This window comes from Montipora foliosa, chromosome 3 (genome assembly GCF_036669935.1).
Source record: "Montipora foliosa isolate CH-2021 chromosome 3, ASM3666993v2, whole genome shotgun sequence".
NCBI lineage: Eukaryota > Metazoa > Cnidaria > Anthozoa > Scleractinia > Acroporidae > Montipora > Montipora foliosa.
The window spans coordinates 13,550,847-13,572,191 of record NC_090871.1 but is presented as its reverse complement, the minus strand read 5'-3'; the positions used below and the strand labels follow the sequence as shown (position 1 = coordinate 13,572,191).

Sequence of the window (21,345 nt, the reverse complement as noted above, 5' to 3'; positions counted from 1 at the left end):
CAAGAGGTGGTACTGTATCCCACTGCTACGGAGCCCATTAAGTGCCATTAAATTACTCTATTAATTTCAAATCTCCTCCGAAGTTTAGCCTTCGTTTTGAGTTTTTTCCCGACTTTTTTCGTGCGTCCTCGATTTCCCCGACTTTTTTCCGGTTTCCCTTGTTCTTTTCAGGGGAATACATTACATAATCCCTGATCATTATTCACTGTCTGAAAAGTAGTTGGTGGTGGGTTTCAAAACTGTCTTCAAAAGAGACTGCAGTATTAAGATTTTGAACTTTTAATTTGGATTTTGAGAATCGCCTGAGATCATTTTATCGTGAAACGGAAATATTTTGTTGGTTTCATGTCGTATTTCAAAATCGGTAACATTATTAACGCCGTGAGCAAACAACATACCATTCAAATGCTTTATTCACAAACAAAGACACTCTAATTGCAAGTTGGGGGAATATGAACAGGGAAAATATATATTGCTTTGTTTTGCTATTGTAAGAACCACTGTTGCTAACTTTTTTTCCAAGCGTTCTCTAACAAAAGTTTGTTAGCGTATGCTATGCTTCATTCATAAACGAATCGAGCATTACGCAAATGAAATCGTAAACTCGTGTAAAAAAAGGATTATCGCTTTGGATGGAAAACAATAGCACTGCTATTAAATTATAGTTGAAGCGTGACCGGGCTTAATATTTTTCCCGAAAAGTGTATACATTTGTGCATTCGTCAAACACACTTTTACCTTCCTTTGAGCCTAATTTCCGGATCGCGTGACGCCTAGCGTGACCTTTCCGGTCTTGTGTGAGTCTCTCTTCGCCCCTTTGGCGGGTTTGGGCGAGGAGACGGCTGACAATTCAGACTAAACGTCTTGTGGTCCAAATATTAGAGTGGTTAAGCAGGACGTTTACGGCCAACGGCAAACGGGAAACGGCAGGCTCCTGAAAATTCTCTCATTTTAACTTGTCTCGTTCCTTTGAGAAGTTGCTTGATATCTGGAGCTAACAGGACAGATATGATCTAATGTCAAGCAAGGTTCTTACATTTTTGGCAAAACCCTGATTTCACTACGACGTTTGCCGTTTGGCATGTCCGATGAACCAGTTGGCGCCGAGTCCAGCACTTTCTAAATAACACCAGGACGGTTTCTTTCCGCAGGAACTGGCATGGCCAGTTTTACACGAAATAACATTATTTCCAGAGTTCTTGTCACAATGCGGTCGCAGATTCTAGGAGTTTTTGAGGAAGGCGTTGTCTCCGTTCTTGATCAATCTGTGTTAGCGTCACTACTGAAACAATTTTCGTTTAAAACTTCATTGAGGCAGTCTCTCATCTCATTATCTTACATATCTCGACACAATACTGCTGGCTGTGGATCAGTTGATTTCAAGTGTGTCTGCAACTATGAAATAGTCTTCGTTGACATCTTCAAAGGCCCTGACTATTTTTCGCGGTGCTCAAATGGGATGCTATTTCTTCGTGGCATTCTGGGGAAATCCAGTGACCGTGTATGTACATGTGTACTATGGGAGGTTTCATGTAACGTCATCGTCTCCATGTTGGTGGACGAAAACAAAAGATCTTCTCATTAGCTCCTTTTGTTCGTCCACCAGCAATGTACATTGCAGCATTGTTATCTGTGTCTCCAGGGATTGGTTGCAATCCCTTTAACCAATAATAAACATTTAACACTAAAGACTGCACGTTAAGAATTTCAAACTCCGGTCAGGAGGGACATCTCAGGTGGCCGCTGTTTTGACGTCGCTTAGATCACATCAATGGATCCCACATTAATACACAGTTCGCCAGAAAGGTAGATTGATGGATTTTTCTCCAGGATATGCTACTATTTGGTAGGCGTTCCAATTGTGATCGGACAGCGGTTGCAACTAACGGTTGTCATAGCACCATACCTTGCGTGATACGTGACTCGCAAAGGGATTTCTCTGAATGTGACGAAATCCCTTTAAGATCGTTCCCAGAATTTTGGAAGCTCGGCTTGGTGTTTACTCTGGTGCCAGAGGCTTTTCTTGAACCGCCAGAGAGCCGCGAAGCGGTGAAGACGAGTCCCGAAGCCGCGAGACTGGGAGAAAAACCACTAGTTATGATGGACTTGATTCTCATGCAGGCTCCAGCTGTCAAACGCGTCTAATTGATAATTGCAATGGGGACCAAATGGCAACTTAGCAATCACGCTTCCCCTCGGTATGACCAGTCAAACGAACCAATCATATTGATTTGCGTGTTTGCGTGGTTGTAAACCAATCCGAACCTGACGGTCAGATCCTGACCCTGGGGTCTGCATGAAAGTGAGATTCAACTCCAAGGTAACCAGACGGTTTTGCTCTTCTCGACCCTCGCCTATTCGCGGCCCTCTCGGGGCTCAAGAAAAACCTCCAGGACCAGAGTACTTTGGTGTTTGAAGCTATTGGATTTCGAGTTGTCGACAAAACGTCCGCCATCAAAAGGAAAACAAGCATTTTGCTGTAAAAAACGTTCCATTTCGGTAGGTATTTCGTCCAGCGTAGATTTTGAGGTCACGAGCATCTATCGAATTACTTCATTCCGATATAAGCGATTTTCCATGATTGCCGAGCGATTTTATCATTATGTCCTGATTTGAAAAAAATATTTGAAAGGCACTTGGCTTGAAACTTTTTTTTGTTCGCAATAGGAATCCAGCGACTGAATTGCAGTTGCTGGGAGGCAGTTGTTTTTAAATACGTGTTACCGTTTCCAAGTCTTCATTGTTCTGGTGCAAGCCTGCTGGTCATTCATAAACAAATAATTGACCGTGTATTCTGCAGTTTAGCTGGGCTGTTAAATCGAGAGTAGTGGGGAAGACACGTGAAGGGGGAAATATTTTTTTCCAGTAGGTTTCTCGATTCCTAACGATTCAACTTCGATTCAAGTAATTGCAAACCGGAAGTAGCTAAATGGCTTAGTTTCCCCGAAATCTAAGCGGACGGTGATACTATTTTTGTTCATTTCATTACCTAATTTCCGAGAAACGTTTCGAAACAAATAAATTTTGTAGTTGGGGAACCACAAGATTAAGCTTGAAAACTGTGCGGCTTGTGATTTTCAGGGTTCCGTAGAATGTTCTGTCACAAATCACTGTTTAACTAAGGTGTTATGTTACAACAGAGCACTAGCTAATCACGAACATTACAATTGTCTTAAAACCCCATTCTGCGTCAAAACTCTTCGCCATTTTTAATCACCAAGTAAATCAATGTCTTGCGTTCAAGCTCTGATGTACACTGGATATTTTGCCGCCTGAATTCGGAAAATCCTTTATTCGTTAAGTTTGCCGTAATTAGCCATCGACTACATTTGCTGAAGTCGCGTATTTAAGAGGGAAAGGAGTACTTGGCGGTGAGTAATAATGGCCGTTTTTATACTAGAGACGCATAATCCGTCCAGACGAATTATGCGTCTCTCATGTTATCCGTCTAGTGTAAAGACGGGACGAACTATATGAGACGCATAATTCGTCTTGGACGAACCTGGGCGAACATTTTTTCTGCGTCTGTTAATTTCGTCTAGTATAAAGACGGGCACTAGACGCATAATGCGTCTGGACGAACTTTCCATTTTAGTGCGTCTTCGAAGACGCACTAAAATAAATTCTTCGTCCAGACGCATAATGCGTCTTGTGGCCGTCTTTATACTAGACGAATTTAACAGACGCAGAAAAAATGTTTGCCCAAGTTCGTCCCAGACGAATTATGCGTCTCTAGTATAAAAACGGTCAATAGCTCTATGTTTTACAAATCCATTCTACTTCATCTGTAACAATATTCCTGTTTCAAGAACGTTTCGTCGAAGGTCAACATCTTTAAACATGCAGGGAACGAATGATGAGCCTTTACTTAGCACTTGAAATGGGTCATTGGAGGATGTAATGTCGTCAACTAATACCGTCTCGTCAGGATATTTCTACTACTAACATTTCCTGTTGGCTCTCCAGCTGTAAGGAGAGGGGTGCGGAAGTAAACGAGTTTTGATTAAATATTTTGGGTACTGGTCGCATTTTCTGATATTGTTTTTTCTTCGTTTGTAGCGACCTTTGTGACCTTTCAACAATTGATTTCTCACAGCGTTTAAATCTTGCATTATGCAACTATGGAGCATAGCTGGGATATAACAGAAGATACACAAAATGGCGTCAGACTTAACTTCCTCATCGTCAGTGGTGGAACAAAACGGTTAAGACTATTGTTCGACAGTCTGGTGCCCCCACCTATATTAACGGGTTTTCTTGCAGCCAACGAACATGATATCAAAGAGCTACTTAGAAAACGCATCATTAACAAATCACAGAAGGATAAACTTTACCCGCCTGTGGGTCCTCCAGCGTCCAAGAATTTCGACATTTCTCTTCTCTACGCGTTGCTACGAAATTTGTGCGGACTAACTAATCCCGTAGCAGGCTGGGGCACGAAACCTGCGACGACGGATCGTTCAGTAGAAGGCGCGGTTGAAATGATTCATTGGTACCGCAACAAATACAGTCATCCTTCGGAGATTGAAGTCGATGCACCTACGTTTGAATTGTCTTGGAAAGAGATCTCTGGGGCGATGAACATTCTCGGCGAGGACGCTGCTCAAATTGACAGCCTCAAAGAAGTGCCATTTCTCACTGGTAACTGCATAGTAAGGCTTGCCAAATTTGACTTCACTGCCGAGGTCAATTGTTACGCTTCGAAACGTCATCCCGGAACACGTGAATGGGTTTTCACTCACGTAAACAACTGGTTTCTCAACCGTGGGTCAGATTCTCGAGTCTTGATCATAATAGGAAATGCTGGGATGGGAAAGTCGGTCATTGCAGCACAGGTTTGTCGGGCTATGAGGCACGAAGGACTCCTTGGCGGATTGCACTTTTGCCAGCATAACAATCAAAGGCGACGGAAACCGGAACTGATGCTGCAGTCACTGGCAAAGCATTTGTGTGATTTGCTTCCTGGATTCAAGGAGATCCTAACAGGTAAAGAAAGGAACCGGTTTTGGAGGATTTTCGTGGGTAATTGGTTCTTATTTTTCCTCACAGTTGAGAACATATCTACTTCTGTTTCCATGTAGTCTATAGTTTATTTATTTTATTTTTTATTATATATTTACATTAGTACTGAAGAAGCTAGTCTGTCCTAACCACACTAGCGAGAAAGCATTAATTTTAGTCCTGTGTTAAATAATCGTGGGTCAAGTGTCTCATGCATGTAAAATGGTAACTGTTATTTCCACTGATAGTCATGTCTCCCTTTTGCGTAACAGGTCAGCTGGCATCAGTCAAGGAGAAGGAACTGGCGAGTATGAACGTTGAAGAACTCTTTACCCATCTTCTTCAAGAGACAACCAACATGATGATGGATCCAGGCAAGAACATACTGCTAGTTGTTGATGCTTTGGATGAATGCGAACATGAAGGTAGAAACAGACTTCTGGACGTTATCATGTGTCAGTTCCACAAGCTTCCATCATGGATCAAGTTCCTAGTGACAGGTCGACCAGAAAATGAAATTGCAAAGAAGCTTTCCCATTTGAAACCATTTGTTCTCCATGCCCGGGACGAGAACAATGAGAAAGACATCGAGATTATTTTTAAGGACCACTTACAAGGTATTTTGCCAGACAGCGTCATAGCCGATAACGTTAATCGCCTTGTTAAGCAAGCGGATGGACTGGTGCTCTACGCACACTATTTTATCCAGTTCGTGAAAGACAATCCAGACGCGTTAAGTACTGAAAATTTGAATGTGATTTTCCCGCGTGGAATTGCTTCTGTATACGAGCAGTACTTTGACCGTTTGCAGATGGATCTTGGCGTTGACAACGGTCCGTTCTCTGATTTCCTAGCGTCACTTGCTGCTGCGCGATCCCCGTTACCTGTTACAATAGCCTCCAGAATCCTTGGTCTGTGTCTTGATGTTGAAGATGGCAATTCAAGGGAAATACAAGAAATATCTGGGCATATCTCATGTTTGCTTCCCATTCGGAATGCCTGCATTGATGTCTTTCACAAATCAATTCTTGATTGGTTGTCTTGCCCCCAATTATATGGTGATCACAGATTCTCTGTAGATGTGAGGCGTGGCGAGGCTGTTTTGTCCAATGAATGCCACAAAACATTCAAGGCTATCGAGGATCGGCATGATGTTCTTAAAGAGTTTTCACCCGAGGAACATTATGCGCTGCAGCATGGAACACACCATTCCATTGCCTTTGCACGTGTAAATGAAAGCCAAAAGAACACTTACCTTTTCCGTTATATCTGCAGCTTGGAACTTCTGTTCGCCAAACTCCAAAGCAAAGTATGTGATGTGTTCTCAATAATTGAAGAACTACAAAGCGTTAGGTCCATTCTGAAACTGTGCAAGGATGACATCCTGGAACTGGAAGATTGCATAAACTGCCTTAGGCGACATCCTTACGTGCTGTTGGAAAATCCAAAAACGCTCTTCCAGTTTTTTATAAATGAAGCCGACACAGTAGCAATGAGTCTTGAAGCCTGTTCGGTGATGCAGCAGCCGAAATATAGACTCCCTATATGTCTGGAGGTGGTGAACCGTGCACAGTCCAAAGATCCAGTGATCGCTAAATTTCGTTGCAAGACCAACGTAAACTGCTGTGACGTACTTTTAAATAACGCCTACTCCCTCTTGGTTTGCGGCTGTAAAGGTGGTATCATTCACATGTTTTCCTTGGAAACAGGCCGGGATCTGTGGTGCTGCCAAGGCAATGAACTCAAGGTTTGGCCTGAGGAAGAACGCTGCGATTATTGTGTGTTCGTGCCTCAACACAACGCGGTCATCCATGGTCGATTTGACATTGCCGTGTCATTTGATGGAGAAGCCATGCAGCTCTTTCAAGGCAACAAGCACACTTTCATCGACGCTTCTGTTTCTCAAGACAGGAAAAAGCTGGTCACTAGAGAAACAAACTTGACATCCGATCTTATGGTATGGGAACTCGAAACAGGAGAATTACTGGCGCGTTTGAATGAGCTGGGGGCCGCTGAAAGCATCACATGTTGCACAATTTCATCTTGTGGACAATTTGTCATTTCAGGAAGCTTAGATTATGGCGTCTCCGTATGGGACATTGACACGCCCGACTTGAAATGCCATCGTAATGCATTTAACGACGAACATCCAGTTATTGTCGACTGCCTCAACGGTTTAAAGGAAAATCGCAACTTTGTGCTACTTAACTCATCCAAAAAACAATTATTGACAATCTGTAAGCTAGGCGAGGGCCCTTTTGAGTCCTCAACGCCTACCCATGTACAGTTAGGGTCCGCACATAGAAGTCTTGGAGTTTCAAGTGATGGAGCCTGTCTGTATGTGTCTGGAGATTCGCAGTACATCAGCTCTTCCAGCCTTCCGTTTGTTGTGCGCATTGTTCCGATTTCCTGTGCTACCAGATGGGGATATGGCAGGGAAGTGGATTCAGAGCGAGTGCTGTTGAGGGACTACGATACGTTGTACATGTGTCATTCACTTGAAAGCACAAACTCCGAAGTTATGATCGACCGAAGAGTGCAGGCAGTTTCATTTTCAGTGGACGGGAAGCTTGTCTACGTCTTATCGAAGAACGGTATGAGTATGTACGAAGCTTCTTGCGGACAATTTCTTTCCAGTAACACCTGGATCACTAATGCGAACGCCTTTGCGATGGCTCCCGGAGGGACAGCTATCCTGATTCACAGAAAAGACAAGTTTGAACTATACAATACCAATCTTGTGCATCAGAGGACCTTTGAACATCCAGTTGGAGATCAGATGTTTTTTCAATACATTGACGATGACCGAGTTTTGATTTTATCCAGAATGGGAGAGGTCCAAGTTTTCAATCTTGCTACAAGCAATTTGACTCTTCAGAGGACGGATGAGTCAACTGTCGCGGAATGCTGTGACATGTTTTCTTTCGAACGAAACGCTGTTATGCACCATCGTCTTCTTTGCTGCGATCGGAAAGGCGGTTTAAGATTGCGTGACACTTTCAAAGAGCGCACCTACACACAGAATGTTCCCAAAGGAGAAATTGCCAAGTGCTGCCAATTTTCACTCGGTGGTGGTTCCGTAGCCACAGGGCACATCGACGGAACAGTGCGAATTTGGGACGGACGTAGGTTGCAACTGAAAAAATCTTTGAACATTGGTGATGTTCCAGTGAAGGGGTGTGCTTATTTAATTCAAGATCTTGGAAATTTTCTCGTCTCCTTGGACAATTCAGGAGTTCTGAAAGTGTGGGATGCTTTTCCGCGAGGCCATCAATGTGAACTAAGCTTTATGAATTTTGAGGGTAAGGTGCGTGGACTTGTAACTTCGCCGTCGAGTGCGCAAATTTGCGTTGCACTTGAGAACAAAATTGTTATTGTCAATGTTCACACGTGGCAATAAGGTTTCTTGCCCTACTGAGCACAGGAGTAAAATCGAAAGAAATGTGCAAAAGTGTCCGAAAAAGAGTAAGAATAGCAGTCTTGTTTAAAAACTAGAGCTTTTTGTTAAGTCTTTATAGAATTGTTGGGCTATAGTTACCCTTCGGATGCTGTAAATGTTCTGACGATTCAGAATGAAATTATATTATACTTCTTTGACGTCAAGAGTTACCCGGACCCAACTGGCACGGCCAAAAATCAAAGGCCCGCAACAACGCGTGGATACACTATGAGGGAAAATTTTTTAAGTACTACCAGGGTTCGTTCTGGATTTGGCCAGGAGCCCATGAGTAGGAGCCTCCATGTGCACTTTATCCTTGAGTCAACCTTTGCCCGTATCTTTTTATTTTTAGAACCAACCCTTCAGCAGGAGACTGACATTTACATTAATTTACATCAATTCGCACAATTTGCGTACATTGTTTTTGCTATTTTTTGTCTTCGTTAGACAATGACTTTATTCTGATTGGCTATTTTAAACAGCGCATGCAGTGCCAAACAACTCGTGGCATTCTAAAGATAGAAAGATACGGGCAAAGGTTGGCTCATAGGGCTTGTATGGGGGAGGCAAACTCCTACTGATGGGCTCCTGATTTGGCATATAAAATTCCAGGGGTATTCAATGAGTTTTCAAAAACCAGAATTGAGTTTTCAAGCAGTGTTTGTAAGACGATTTCTATTCAATACATCGTGTTTCAGTGTTTTCTTTGCTGAAAAATCCTATCTTGATATTCTTTCCCACGTCCTGCGAGTTAAGTGCACACACAAACATTTTAATTTTTGCATTTAATCTTTTCCCAATTCACTTATTGCACAATCCCATAATACACCTTTATTACCCCCCAAACGTTTGCATAACCATTGTTTGCAATTTCTCCTGGGACATGAAAATGTCCCAAGAGAAGTCGAAAAGAATGCCTATGCAGATTTTTGGGGGTAAAAGAAGTGTATTATGGGATTTGTGCAAGTAGTGAATCAAATTTGGGCTCAATTTATTGAAATGTCTCTTTAACTTATCATGATGCAATGCCAACAATTTTCACCCAAGCAAAATTTCAAGGAATTTTCAAGTAGTCTCCTGCCAAATTCCTTTTTTTCGAGAGCTTTTCAAGCGCCCTTGAAGTCCAAAATTAAAATCCAGGGCTTTTCAAGGACTTTAAGGAGTAGCACGAACCCTGACTACACTCCAGACACTATAATCGCATATTTAAACGAAAAGTTAAAAAACGGGGGGAAAATAAGCATCCTAGGGACTTTCACCCATTCACACCTGAGACGACAACGGACGCCCCCCACCTGATTTTTATCCCAAGAATATTACGATGGTAAGCCTGTTTTAGGTAATTGCCAGTGAATTCATGGTTTAATTCTTTAATTCTTAATTTTCTTCTGGATTCGGATAGCAGCATTTCCAGGTTTACTGCTTGTGTTCGTTACATTGACACCTGGATGTTGTGTAATAGGTTGAAATTGAACAAGGATAGGATAGCAATACAGATTATACCCTCTTCTCGTCGACCTCACTCTCCCTTCTTCTTTATTACTGCATGTGATGAAGATATAATCTGTTCGTCTCAAGCTCGAAACTTTGGTGTGATTTATTATCAGTCACTGTCCATGGTTTCTCCTGTGACGTCCATTTGTAATTCGTCCCTTTTTTCATCTGCGAAACATTGACTTGATTCGCAGGTTTGTTGTACACATTCGTTCTCGCACAAGGTAAGAAGTGCACAACCCAGAAGTCTCGATTTCAGATGAAATGCGAATAAGTGTTACACTCGGCCATTTCTGACTTTTAAAATATTTAAAATGGCCACGTGGTACACTCATCATGTGGCCCATCAGTTTTCGGTATTATCTGTATTTTTAGGACTGCTCCTGATAGATTTTTGCGGGGGAAAAACGTGGCAGTATTTTGTTCCTTTGCTCGCACTAAGATCGAGCAATCCCTCGAGCGGCCACTTGGCTACTTGGTTGCTGAAAATTGTTAAGTCAAAACTTGAGCATTGCGACTCGCTTCTCTATCGTTTACGGATCTACCTATTGAAAAGGCTTCGACGTGTACAGAATGCTGCTGCTCGCCCTCTGATCCTCTCACCTAATATAAATACGCGCACTCAACGTCAATTCTCAATCATCTTCACTGGCTCCCTATAGACACACACCCGTTGAGTTTTAAGATTCTTCTCATAACTTTTACAGCTCATTACGATCGTGCTCCTGTTTACAACAAAGATCTGATCAAACGGTATCAACCAGTCGTCGCATTACTACTTATATTCGTTCCTCAGTCTGAAATTAAAGTAAAATCTTAGTGGCTGGCGTCCCTTTTCCCTTGTGCCACCCTATGTAGAATTCTAGTGTTATAGACATTTTTAAGCTAAGTTAGAGACTTTCTTTTGAAAAACCATGGATTTTGTACATAGCGTTATCGTTTCCTAGACTTAATCTAGAGTAATTTTTGATAAGCCTTTTCCGAGTGAAAAACCTTAAATAACCAGGTATTCTGAGCCCGCGAGACTGAGCAACCCCGGGAAACCATTGTTTTAACGAAAACCGCTGGTCAGCAACTTGGTTCTGGTGATTGCTGCCTAAGGTCTTCTTTCCGAGTTCATGTCTGCCTCCTCTTAAAAGCGAGTCTAAGTGCGAAGCTTTTCTTATGAAAATTAGTTTTCATTCGTATGTAACGTAAAACTTATCACGATCACAAAAACTTCGCACTAAGACTCGCTTTGCAGGGGAGGCAGACATGAAGCGGAAATGGCCAATTTGTATTGTGAGAATTATTCCAACTGAATTAATTTAGGTTACGTCAATAGTGCTTTTGGAACTCTGAGTAAAAGCGCTCTATAAATGTGTAATTATTATTATTATTATTATTATTATTATTATTATTATTATTATTATTATTATTATTATTATTATTATTATTATTATCGCAATTGCCCGAAACGGAAAATACTATAATACTCTTTGTTTGTCCACCCAAATTTTGAATAAGCATTGTTTACAGTTTCACTTGGGACTTACAATGGTCCCAAGAGAAAAAAAAGCAATGCTTATGAGTATTATGCTGTTTTCCGTTTCTGGCAATCGGTTGAATCTGGAGGATTCTCAACTTATGGTGAGAGCCAATCAACATTAAATCTGTCCTTGCCACTTTTAAAAGTTATTTATGTCATGGTCAAAAGGTACCTCTTTACACCTTCAAGGTCGCAGTTCATGGCACGGAAATCTTGACCTCGACCCTCTGACGTATCACCGGATGTAAGATACATAACATCTGCAAAGAACCATGGAATTTGCGGCCTGTTTATGTATTACGGTAAATTATGAAAGGATTCGTTTTCCTTCGGTGGTAACTCGGGGACCCTTGGGCGCTAGGATAAAATCCAAGTGTTCCTTTGTAGGAGTCGAACCTAGCAAAAACTAATTGACAATTCATGAGCCTAACAGCCTATCAAAACATAAAATCGATAAAACGTCACGTGCACGAGCTTTAAACCCGCTAAAATATTCGTCATTAGAGTTCTTTAAATAGAGAATAGTAATGAGCCCGGCTTATTTTTCTTGTGTTTTAATATCTTCCCCTCACATTTTGAATCTTTGTTCGGACTCCCAATGGGCACGGTTTTTGTAAAATGTTTTTGAGGCCGTTTAAAAACGTTCCGTTTTACATTAATAACTGGTTCTACTATTATTGTTTCTTAATGAATAACCATGCGCGCATGCCCTAGTGTGTGTCAAGTGTTTTGATATTGGGCCGCCAGAGGTTAACTATCAATAGAGTTATTTCAGTAGAGTTGTGACTTAGAGTTAGAGTGAACGACTTCCAAAATCAATTTTAAAAAAGATTTTGGACTGCCAATTTGGACTGCCAAAATCCTGAATTCAGGATTTTGGCCGTCCAAAATACTGAATTCAGCATTTTGGAAACTTAACTCTAACTCTACGACGTAACTCTATGAAAATAACTCTAAGAATAGCTGTCCCCGGGCCTCCATCAGCAACGTTATCTAGTGGTTTAATACATAAACCGTCGCGTCTTGTGTCTCAGTAATCTGGAACAACTAGCTGACTTTAATACCACATTATACGATGTCCTTGGGTATATTTCGCGGAGCTCAGGCGCACTTCGCGGGCTAGCGGAGCACCATGGGTAGATTTTTTGGAAAATCTATATCCATGCGAAAAATTCTGGTTATGATGTCAGGGTACGCCCGTCCGTACAGACTGTCGAGGTGGAGGTGGGGAGGCAGGACAGCGTATGGGGACGGGAGTGTTCGAACAATTTTCCTTGGCGGGAAATCGCGCGGCAGCGTTGCATCTGCCACCCGCGTTTTTCTTGCGGGAAACCACATTAGTGACGAGCAACGGGATAAAGAGCCAGTCGTTTTCTTCCCGAATTCTCTATCTGTCCACTCCCTTTATATGCCTACTACGCAGGCCATGAGCAGGAAGATGCGACGAAATTTGACAAAATTAGGCGAAGAAAGCCGAGGAAGGAGGAGAAGAGAAAATTTCAATGAAGAACACCGTAAAGCTGAGACAATTAAAGCGAGAGAAAAACACTTGTTTACAATGGTTAGACTTTCAGGTAAGCTTAATGTTTTCCTTCTTAAATGCATGCCTCGCTGCCTCGCGTGTTTTGTAAAATTGTTGGTTACTGTTTTAAGGCTTGTTTGTTTAGTGCTGTCAGCTCAAAGGTGTTTGATCACTGTAAACTGCCCTAGTACATGTCAGTACACTAATGAAGATTAATTTTGTACTTTATGCAGAAGCATAATTATTTCCATATACATTATCTTGCTTTCTGGGGTTATTTTTGCAGCTCTGAGAAAAAATGGCCAACAAAAGCCGTCTTGGACCGGAATGACCGATAACAATGATAACAATACTACCGCGGGAACACCAAAGAAGAGCTGTTGATCCTGGAGTTTTTAATTAAACAATTACTGTACTCGGGTTTGCTGGATATAAAATGATTATGACCAACTCGGCACAACACGTCTCGTTGGTTATCTATCACTTAATATCCCGCGCCCTCGTAGAATAATTGTTAAATAGTACGAAGGGTACGTTTTTGGGTCTTTTCAAGTTTTTCTGATAGATGAGAAGGTAGAGAGTAGTGCCATACTGCACAACAATACTCTAGGGTGGAACGAATTAGAGATATATAGATAGTTAAATATTAGTCACTTAGTCGATGGTTTGACATATAATACTCGCGAACATTTTGCTCATTGCTAGTATTTTTCCTCGCCAACTCGCAAAATATCCGCGCGTATTATATGTTAAACCATCGAATAAGATGCATATACACAGAAGTACAACGCAAGATAGGGGATGATACAACGCGATAGGCCATTTTCGAAATATCAAGTATTCAGCTTGATGGTGAGGCAGGTCAAAAACAATAGAAACACGTTGGAATGAATGTGAAAAATATTTGTTTGTTGTCCTCTAAACCTCTCTTTCAAGCTGAATTTTAATATATAGAAAAAGGCCTATCTAGGGCTATATACACCGATACAGCTCTTTAGAGCGCTATACAGCACTATATACACGGCTACAAAACGCAATGCAGGAGGTGTAGAACGCCAACAGAGCTATACACACTACCGCACTATACACAACAATGCAGCTCAATGCAGCTCTATACAACACAGTACAGGGGTATACAACGCAATGCAGGGTTATACAGCTCAATAAAGCGCTACACCCGCACGGCGGGTGTTGACTCACAAAGCCCACAAGCGCTCTAGTCAAGAATGCCACCAACGTTAACGCCATTGTTCATTCTCGTCACCAGAGCCTCGGGTCGACCCAAGGCTCTGGGAAACTCTGTGTAGGAGAACATGCGCCGTGGCGTTCTTATAGCCAAAAATTGGCTATTTGAGTCTTACGGCGCCTGCTCACTCCTCGTGCTAAAACCAATGAGAAGACACTTTGTTTCAGGGTTCCCCAGAGCTCTTCTCTCCCTCAGTCGAGAGAAGAGCTCTGGGGTCGAGATTGCGCCATTGTTGAGGTCGACCATTGCTCTTGCAAAGTAAAAAAAGGCGACAAGTGGGCCGCAAACAATAACTGTACAATAGATATCAATTGTTCCGTACATTAGTTTCGTAGTTCATGTACGTTGCTACAGACCTACAATCTCACTCACTCAGACAGCCGTGATGACAACATGAGTACTGTACTTACAGTGCACATGATTGACCGAGTGTACGTCCGTCCGTCCGTCCGTGCAGACTCTGGGAGAGCGGGATGGGAGACTAAGAAAGAGAAGAAGGGGAGTATCGAGAATGCAGTTTGAGGTGCGGAAAACTTTTATGCAGCCCGCTTTTATCCGACTGATCCACTTTTGAAAAAGAATTTTTTTTATTAGTGACGAGCAACGGGATAAAAAGCAGGAAGAGCATGAGAGAAGAGACGACGAAAGGTGAGAAATTTAAGCGAAAAAAGCCTCGAGGAAGGAGAAGAAGAGAAAATTGAAATGAAGAACACTGTTAAAAGCTGAGAGACACAAAGCGAGAGACAAAACACTTATTTGGGACGGGTAGCTTTCAGGTAATGTTTTCATTCTTAATGCATGCCACGCTGCGTCATATATCTTGTAAAACTCGCCTGAAAACGTTTGCAATTCCTTGTTGACAGAGATTCTGGCATATTTCAACAATCACATACCACGTCGCCATTGAAGCTTACAGCAGACATCATTGGAGAGTTTTCTTGTCATCATTGTCCATTTTTTCAGACATATTAAGCTTATAACCGAACTCTCGACGCCGTATACATTTATATTGGATTGCAGTACATTTATCTGCAACGAATGCACTTGCAAACAACGTTTGAGACAGTTTAGGTTCTTTTTGGCCAGGTAAGATTTTGAAAAGCTCGAACCTGCGATTTTCGGCAAAACCTCCAACAGCGATTGAGTTACAGCAATCGTTTGTCTTGTTTGTCACGTTTGTCACGCTGTATTTTGGCCGGCTACCGCGGTTGCTTAGTTTGGAACTGAATTCATCATTGCTGTGGCGACTGTCCACACCAAATTAATACCTTTCGATTTACAGAATTTTTGTGTGAAATGGATGTCCAGTCGTGAGCTGCTTTGTTTGACCATAGTTACTATGGTTTGACTATGAAATTGCAGTCGAGTAAGCGAATTACTACGCTTTAGTTTTTTTCGGTGTGGTTGTAAACTGAAGTGAAAAAGATTCCTGTTTGCAAGGCTTGTTTGATAACTGCTGTCAACTCAGAGGTGTTTGATAACTGTGAACTGTACACATTAATGACGATTAATTTTGTACTTTATGCAGAAGCATAACCATTTTCATATACCCTATATTCAATATAGAAAACGACTTTCTGGGGATAGAAACGAGAGCTCCGCTTTTAGGCTTGGCTAAATCTATTTGTTATAGTATTTGTTATACCTCCCAACTCACATACGTTTTCCGATTGAAGGAGAACGTGTCACGTGTCATGGGTCGAAACTCAATAAGTCCCTAGGGAAACAACGACTTGAACTTTCGACTCGCAAGAGACCAGGTCATGCACCTTTGAAACAGCGGCAAATTCCGTGCAAATATTCTTGTATTGTTCTATTTTGAGTTGGGAGGTATAACAAAACACTTAAAGTGCCCCTATGATCAAAAAAACCACTTCCTTTTTTCCTTCAGATTTTGAAAGTGTGTTTGCTTAACACCTGACTGGCAAAATTTTGAGCTTTGATTCTTATCCAAAGGCCGCTTACTTTGAGTGTAAGTTTTGGGCTTCACGGTTCGCCATTACTCAATAGCGTGCTGCATATTAATTCTGCGGCGTTCACACGTATTGCATTCTTAAACTAGTGAGCCTTTGACGTCATTTTCTCTTCGATCCAGCTCTCTCAAGAACATAATGTTAGTAATAGCGGACCATTAAATAGGAAAATTACAAGTAAAATAAGGAGGTGTCTTTTTGAAATCAAGGCTTAAAACGTGGGTCACTTAGTGTTTTGTTAACATAGTTTTGAAATCCAAAGAAAAATGTGAATTGATTTTTTGGTCACAGGGGCACTTTAATGAATGGCCCCACGGGAAACAGCGAGTTTTGTTTCCCCTCCACCCTCAATGTTCCCCTCGGCTTCGGGGAACATTGAGGGTCTCTGGGAAACCGGCAAACTCACTGTTTCCCTTGCGGCCAGTCATTAAGTGCTTAATATTATACATTTTTTACTCCAAATTTTTGATTAGACAGTTGTTGGTTTTCACTCACGTGATCAACAGCCATGTTTTTTCAACGAAAACAAAAGAAAACGCTTCACATAATAATAGAGTTAAATTCCCGGAGGATTTGGTCGGGCCCCAAAATAGCCGCCGTTTCTTTGTTTAGGGGTTCCAACATGGCGGCCGTGACGTCGTGTGAAAACCGAGAATAGAGAGACCGTAAAACGTGAACGGCAAGTGACCACGTGCCATGATTTTCCCCGCCATTTTCCGCGCTTGCCAGGGTTTCGGCGTGAAAGAAGGCATTTTCGCGTTTGCCGTATATACGTAGATTTTCCTCCCGTTTGTCCTCTACATAACAAGTTCTTTTTGGAAAAAAAAAAGACACCAAACCATTTTCTGGTGAGTCATGAACTCACGTTGACTCTGCTGACTCGCAAAGCAGCTTCATCGAGACTCGCAAAATCTGACAGGTAAGGATTTTCATTTCATGGCGTCTTTTTCTACAAATAACAAAAAAATGTTGAAAAATACTCCAAGTTTTTGCTTTCGTTTTTCTGTTAACTAAATACTCAGGTGCAGGTCTATAAGAAAGACTCTCTTAAGTGATTCGGGATTCATAGCTCACTTGGTAGAGCACTGCAACAGCATCACAGAGGTCATGGGTTCGAATCCAGTCGAAGGCGCCTGAATTTTTTAGGTGTCTATAAGAGACAATAGGGAGCTTACGAAACGAGGACGACGACGGCTACTAGGACTTCATTTAAAAATACAAGTTCGCGTTATTCATATCACTAAGGAACTATTTCATGTCGTTTCGCGTTAAAAATGTTTAGTAACTGTCGAGGAATTAAACTGGTATGAATGGCTTGGAAGCGTAGAGAGAGAACTGAAAATTCATCGTCATGTGCTAACGTCCTCCACAGAACTTTGAATTTGATTATTTCACGTCGTCATTTAGGAGATGACGGCAAAGAAATGTACCAAAATGTAAAACGCACGTGCAGAGCGTAAAGAGCCATTGCTTTTGCTCACTAAACCTATTGTTTTGTAGCGTCGTCGTTGCCGTCGGCGTCGTCGTTTCGTAAGCTCCCTAGTAAGCAAGGACGACGACGACGGCTACGAGAACGCAACAAATTTGCATATTCAGGAGGCAAAAACAATAGCTTTGCACGCCTTGCACGTGCGTTTTACATTTTGATACATTTTTTTGCCGTACTCGTCTTGACTACGACGTGAAATGATCAAATTTGAGGTCATGTGGAGGACGAGAGCACATGACGACGAATTTTCAATTTTCTCTCTGAATGTCCACACCGTTTTCATCAATTTTATTCTTGGATTGCGCATTCACACTTTCCAAGCCGAACGACATGGAGTAATCGTAAAATTATTACAGTAACGGGAAATAATATTTTTAGGCAACGTTCTCGTAGCCGTCGTCGTCGTCGTCCTTGCTTAAGGTCCCTAGTTGCTTAAATTGTCCAGATAAGTGAGAGGATCACTTCTATCTTTCGACGTAGATGGTATGTATCAAGGATTGACTGTAGTGTTCATCAAAATTCAGCGTGCACATGATGAGCTCAGTCAGTGCTATTCTTGTTTTGTTAAATTTCCCTGTGGCTTCACACACTAAATAGAAGGCTTTTTGAGACATCGTATATCGGTTTCTTTTACAGGTTCACTGTAAGAACATTAACTTTCGCTAATAGAAGATACAATGCATTTCACTAAAGCGAAGAATATTCCGGGGGTAGCCGTGTTTTTGGACTTTGAGAAAGCGTTTGACTCGATTGAGTGGTGAATTTTATTCATAGATGCCTCGAAACGTTTAATTTCGGTCTTGACCTCCGACAATGGATAAGTGGTTTATACAGATATCTTTAGTTGTGTTCTGAATAACGGATACGCCTCAAAACATTTTCATCTAGAATTAACGCGGGGTGCGTCAAGGTTGCCCACTTTCCGGCACATTATTCGTTATTGCCATTGAGTTACTCGCACATTGTATTAGACGCTCAAAGGAAATAAAAGGTATTCCAATAGATGAACATAATGAGGTCAAACTTTCGCAATATGCAGGCGACACAACTGTACTTCTTTCTGATGTCCAGTCACTGTCAAGGTTATTTGATTTATTATCGCTTTTTGAAAGGTGCTCTCTCTGGTCTAAAACTAAATCAAACAAAATCTCAAATGTTATGGCTTGGCTCTATGCGTAACAGAAAAGACACCATACATGATCTCCAATTGAGCGCCGAGCCAGTTTACGCCCTTGGCGCGCATTTTACATATGATCTAGAAGTGTCTGAAAAGAAATTTTTTTTTTGCCAAATTAGGATCTTTAAAGAAAACATTGAATATGTGGTCCCAAAGAGACCTCTCCATCGCTGGCAGGATAAATATAATTAAAACATTAGCACTTTCAAAACTTGTGTTTATCTGCAATGTCATGAATACCCCTAAAGAATTCAGTAAAGAAGTAAACAAGATTACGTTCGATTTTATTTGGGATCACAAGCCCGCCAAAATAAAAAAGACTACCCTTATCAAACAAAAAACAGCTGGTGGCCTGGACATGAAGGATTTTTCTCTCTTCGACAAAGCGCTTAAGTTAAACTGGGTGAAACGGTTATGCTCTAACTCAAATGCTCCATGGCAGTACATACCTAAATTGCTGCTAGCCGATGTTGGCGGTACAGAACTGTTTAAATGTAATTATGATTATAATCTCCTTGACTTAAACACCCATCTTCCTGCTTCCTACAAACAAATCATTTTCTACTGGCAGGACATCGCAACTGCCACACCTAAAAATAAAAATGAGGATCTCTCGCAGCCAATTTGGAAAACCAATTCTTTCCTCATTGGTATCAGGCAGGAATAAAACAAATCTCGGATCTTTTTGACTCCTGTGAGGGCCATTTCCTCCCATTTAATTCTTTTTGCAGTAAATTCAATGTAAAATGTAGCTTTTTACAATATTATAGCATTCTCTCTTCTATTCCCCAAAATTGGAAGAAACTATTGCAAGAATGTTCCAAAGACTCGGTCACGCCTCCCACCTCAATCTGTTCACTGTCATGTAAGGCAATATACAGGATCCTACTTTACCTCTACCTCTACTTTACCTCTACCTCCACCAACTTCTGAGAAAAAACTTTTAGAGTCTGGCGTCGAGAAAAGTGACTTGTCTAAAATCTACCTCCTACCATTAAAAGCCACGAGAGAAATTAAATTGACGATGTTCCAATACAAAATCATTCACCGAATTTTACCAACGAATAGCTTGTTATATAAAATGAAAAAAGTTGCCTCGCCCTTCTGTCCCTTTTGTCCTTCTGAGTGTCAGACCCTGTGGCATTTGTTTGTAAACTGTAAGCACGCAAATTCCTCTTGGGATGGATTCCAGGAGTGGTACTCAACCTACGAAACTGCTTCTCTCAGAACTGGAGCTTATGTTCGGAATTATTCGCTGTCACAACTACTGTTTGGCCCTCAACCATCTTATTATTTTAGGTAAATATTTCTTATATATTAACGCTTTAAATTCCATAAAGTACAATGTTGATGATTTTGCCTCTCTTGTGCGCGAAAAAATTAATATAGAAAAATATATTGCAGTTACTTGTAATAAGGAGAAAGAGTTTAGGAACAAATGGGAATTTTTTCTGTCCTCATAAAATTACATTGTGTCCCTCTCCTTCAAATCTCAGCTTCTGTATTTTGATTTTCTTGCTATCTATTTATTTAACAACCTATTAAATTCTAGAAAACCAATACCCTACATAGTGGAAGTAACAAACAAAATTCTTATTAGTGACTCGAACAATTAAAATGTAAACAATTACGTTGTAAACAGATCAACTGTAATTCCATTTGACTAGTGTTATGGTATTGTAACATGTATCGTATGTTGTGCAAGTTAATGTAGTGCAAGTATTGTGTAAGAAGTAAGTACAAGTTTAAATCATGTAAATAAACAAATTAAAAAAAAAAAACACTTTCGCACATAAATCAACAACACCGTACACAAACAATTCAATTGAAAATAATTTTTATTTACAAACTGCCAACTGGTATAATTCTGTTGTGTGTAGAGTTTGGGACACCTAAATTGTTGGCCCCAAGATAAATATAATATGAACAAGAGGAATATAAATAACAATAACAATTTTTATTACATACACAACAAAATATCGCGTTTCTGATTAGTCAATGACGAATGCATAAATAGGTTATAGAGTGTTTTCACATGACGTCACGGCGGCCATGTTGGTGTTCCAAAGCAAGGGAATGGCGACCGTGATGGTGTACCAAACTAATCCTTCGGGAATTGAACTCTATTTTTATGCAAACACTTTCTTTTGTTTCAGTAATCCAATGTGGCTGCTGGTCACGTGAGTGAAAACACTCTATAGAGTGCAAAAAGAGATTATAGAGTGCAATACGGAAGTTCCTATGGAAACAAAGCGATGGAGTGATTTTGTTGAGTATGTAATAAATAAAAAATTGTATAACTTGCTCGTGCATTTCGTGATTTTGAAAGTTCTCAAATTGCACTGCTGAGAACTTTCAAAACATCACTCGTACCCATAAATCACGAAATGCACTCGCGTTCATACGATTTCCTATACTTACTTTAAAAAAAATTACTTCTTGTAGTAACTACTAACTTTAAATTTAAAAGAATAAT

General features: G+C 41.0%; 1 protein-coding gene across 2 annotated transcripts; it reads left to right on the top strand.

Annotated features, from left to right (window-relative positions):
* The first annotated feature begins 419 nt into the window (after window positions 1-419).
* On the top strand, window positions 420-8,598 carry LOC137996829 (uncharacterized). 2 transcript variants are annotated; one of them, XM_068842421.1, is made up of 3 exons: window positions 420-2,499; window positions 4,060-4,986; window positions 5,274-8,598. In XM_068842421.1, exons 2-3 carry the CDS (start codon window positions 4,122-4,124, stop codon window positions 8,399-8,401), a joined length of 3,993 nt encoding a protein of 1,330 aa, XP_068698522.1. In that variant the 5' UTR covers window positions 420-2,499; window positions 4,060-4,121; the 3' UTR covers window positions 8,402-8,598. The 2 variants fall into 2 exon arrangements, with proteins under 2 accessions (XP_068698522.1, XP_068698523.1); XM_068842422.1 differs by lacking the exon at window positions 420-2,499 and adding an exon at window positions 3,199-3,371.
* Window positions 8,599-21,345: the final 12,747 nt, after the last annotated feature.